Source organism: Austrofundulus limnaeus, unplaced genomic scaffold (assembly GCF_001266775.1).
Source record: "Austrofundulus limnaeus strain Quisiro unplaced genomic scaffold, Austrofundulus_limnaeus-1.0 Scaffold182, whole genome shotgun sequence".
NCBI lineage: Eukaryota > Metazoa > Chordata > Actinopteri > Cyprinodontiformes > Rivulidae > Austrofundulus > Austrofundulus limnaeus.
The window spans coordinates 117,021-118,874 of record NW_013952584.1 but is presented as its reverse complement, the minus strand read 5'-3'; the positions used below and the strand labels follow the sequence as shown (position 1 = coordinate 118,874).

Sequence of the window (1,854 nt, the reverse complement as noted above, 5' to 3'; positions counted from 1 at the left end):
ACCATAGACTTTGCATGTAAACCTGCTGCTCCTGACGCTGAAATCGCGTTTGGTGTGAACGCACCATTAGTTGTGTGAGGTTAGTATAGTTAAAATGGATAAATGTAGTATAAAAATATTGTTACTATGCCCATGTTTTGTTGACCTGATACAAATGTTTACCATCCAAAAATAGTTGGGATTTTGTGGGTCAAAAGCTGAAAAGTTTGGGAACCAAAGTGCACTGGTTCCCAAACTCAGCTTTTGACCCACAACATAGTACAAAACAGTAGCAGAGACCTGAGCCCCCAACTATTTTTGGATGGTAAACATTTGTATCAGGTCAACAAAACATGGGCATAGTAACAATATTTTTATACTACATTTATCCATTTTAAATATACTAACCTCACTCATTTGTAACAACTATGGCAAAAATGTGATTAATTCAGAAAAAATTTTCAGGACCCCATCTTGGTGTTTTGGGACCCCACTTTGGGTCCCGACCCCAACTTTGGGAAACACTGGTCTAGAGTTCATTAAGAGTTGGAGTGATTGCAACTGTTTGCTGATTAACAGGCTTTTTTGCTGAAATGCAATCATCTGAATCAGGTGTTAAAGCAGGGAAACATTTTAAACARGCAGGGCAGTGTGCCTTGAGGACCAGGGTTGAAAAACGCRGGTCTAACACACTGTGATGTGAGAAGATTCATTAACATTTACAAACTGGAATCTATCAAATAAATGACTTGAACCATTTTAGAGCCATTCCTGTAATCCCAACATCAATAAGTCTCTGTAATAGAATATCATGATCAATTGTATCAAATGCAGCACTGAGATCTAACAGGACAAGAACGGACACCAGTCCACGGTTTGAAAGTACAAGTATGGACATGTCCACTGTCTGAGCCCGTTGTAACTTTCACCAGTGCTGTTTCTGTGCTATGATGAGCTCTAAACCCCGACTGAAAATCCTCAAATAAATTATTTCTGTCCAGATGTTCYCACTATTGATTCGCAACTATTTTCTCAATATTTTTTTACGTGAATGGCAGACAGGTCTATAATGGGCCAAAACATATACCATCAGAAAGAAGATTAAAGAGATATATAAACAGTGTGGGACAGTGTACTCACCGCCTCTGTGTGGACAGGGTGCACAGCGAAGAGCAGTGCAGCGACGAAGGCTAAGCATGGGTTTTCGAAGATGCAGTGTTCACATGTATACATAAGCAGGCAGGTGACAGCACAGTGCAAACACACGTTGACAAGGTGGAAATAAAGGGGCGTCATACCACCAAGCAGGATGTTCAACCTGAACAGCACAGAAACACAAAAAGCCAGAGGTGGAAAACATACTAAAATTACATACGCAAGTAAAAGTACTATTGGTCAAAATTTTGTTCAATTACAAGTAAAAGTGTGTAAAAATCTACTTAAATAAAATTAAAAAGTAAGTCATTGGAGTCACGTGGTGAGGTGCAAGGGAATGGCTGCGTTGTAGAAGAGCTCCTAACCCCGTCAACATTATTTTAAACAAATAACTTCGAAAACTCTCCTACTAACATCCTACTTGAAGCTTGTGTGCACGCTCACTATATTTGAGTGATTTGACCGAAATATGACGACGGCAAGTGAAAGAAAACGAAGCGTGCAGACGCGCCTCCACGCTGTTGCTACCAAAGGAGCTAACTCAGCTAACACTGCTAGCAAAGAAGACAGCCAAGCAACAGACATAAATGATCTGTTTGCGGAGATTGCCAAGGTGGGAGCGACGTTAAATGGAGTAGCTAGCGATGTGGCTTTGATTAAATCGGACACAGCAGAACTCAAGAACTCTGTGAATGCAATTAAAACAAGGCTAACTGAAGC

The 1,854-nt window shown here is 40.4% G+C and overlaps 1 protein-coding gene across 1 annotated transcript in view; it reads right to left on the bottom strand.

Annotated features, from left to right (window-relative positions):
- Window positions 1-1,854, bottom strand: part of tmtc1 (transmembrane O-mannosyltransferase targeting cadherins 1) — a gene marked incomplete in the record, with an annotated part of 71,980 nt that overhangs the window by 60,428 nt on the left and 9,698 nt on the right. The window contains 1 exon segment of the mRNA XM_014018069.1: window positions 1,120-1,297. Coding sequence (XP_013873523.1) covers window positions 1,120-1,297 — 178 coding nt within the window.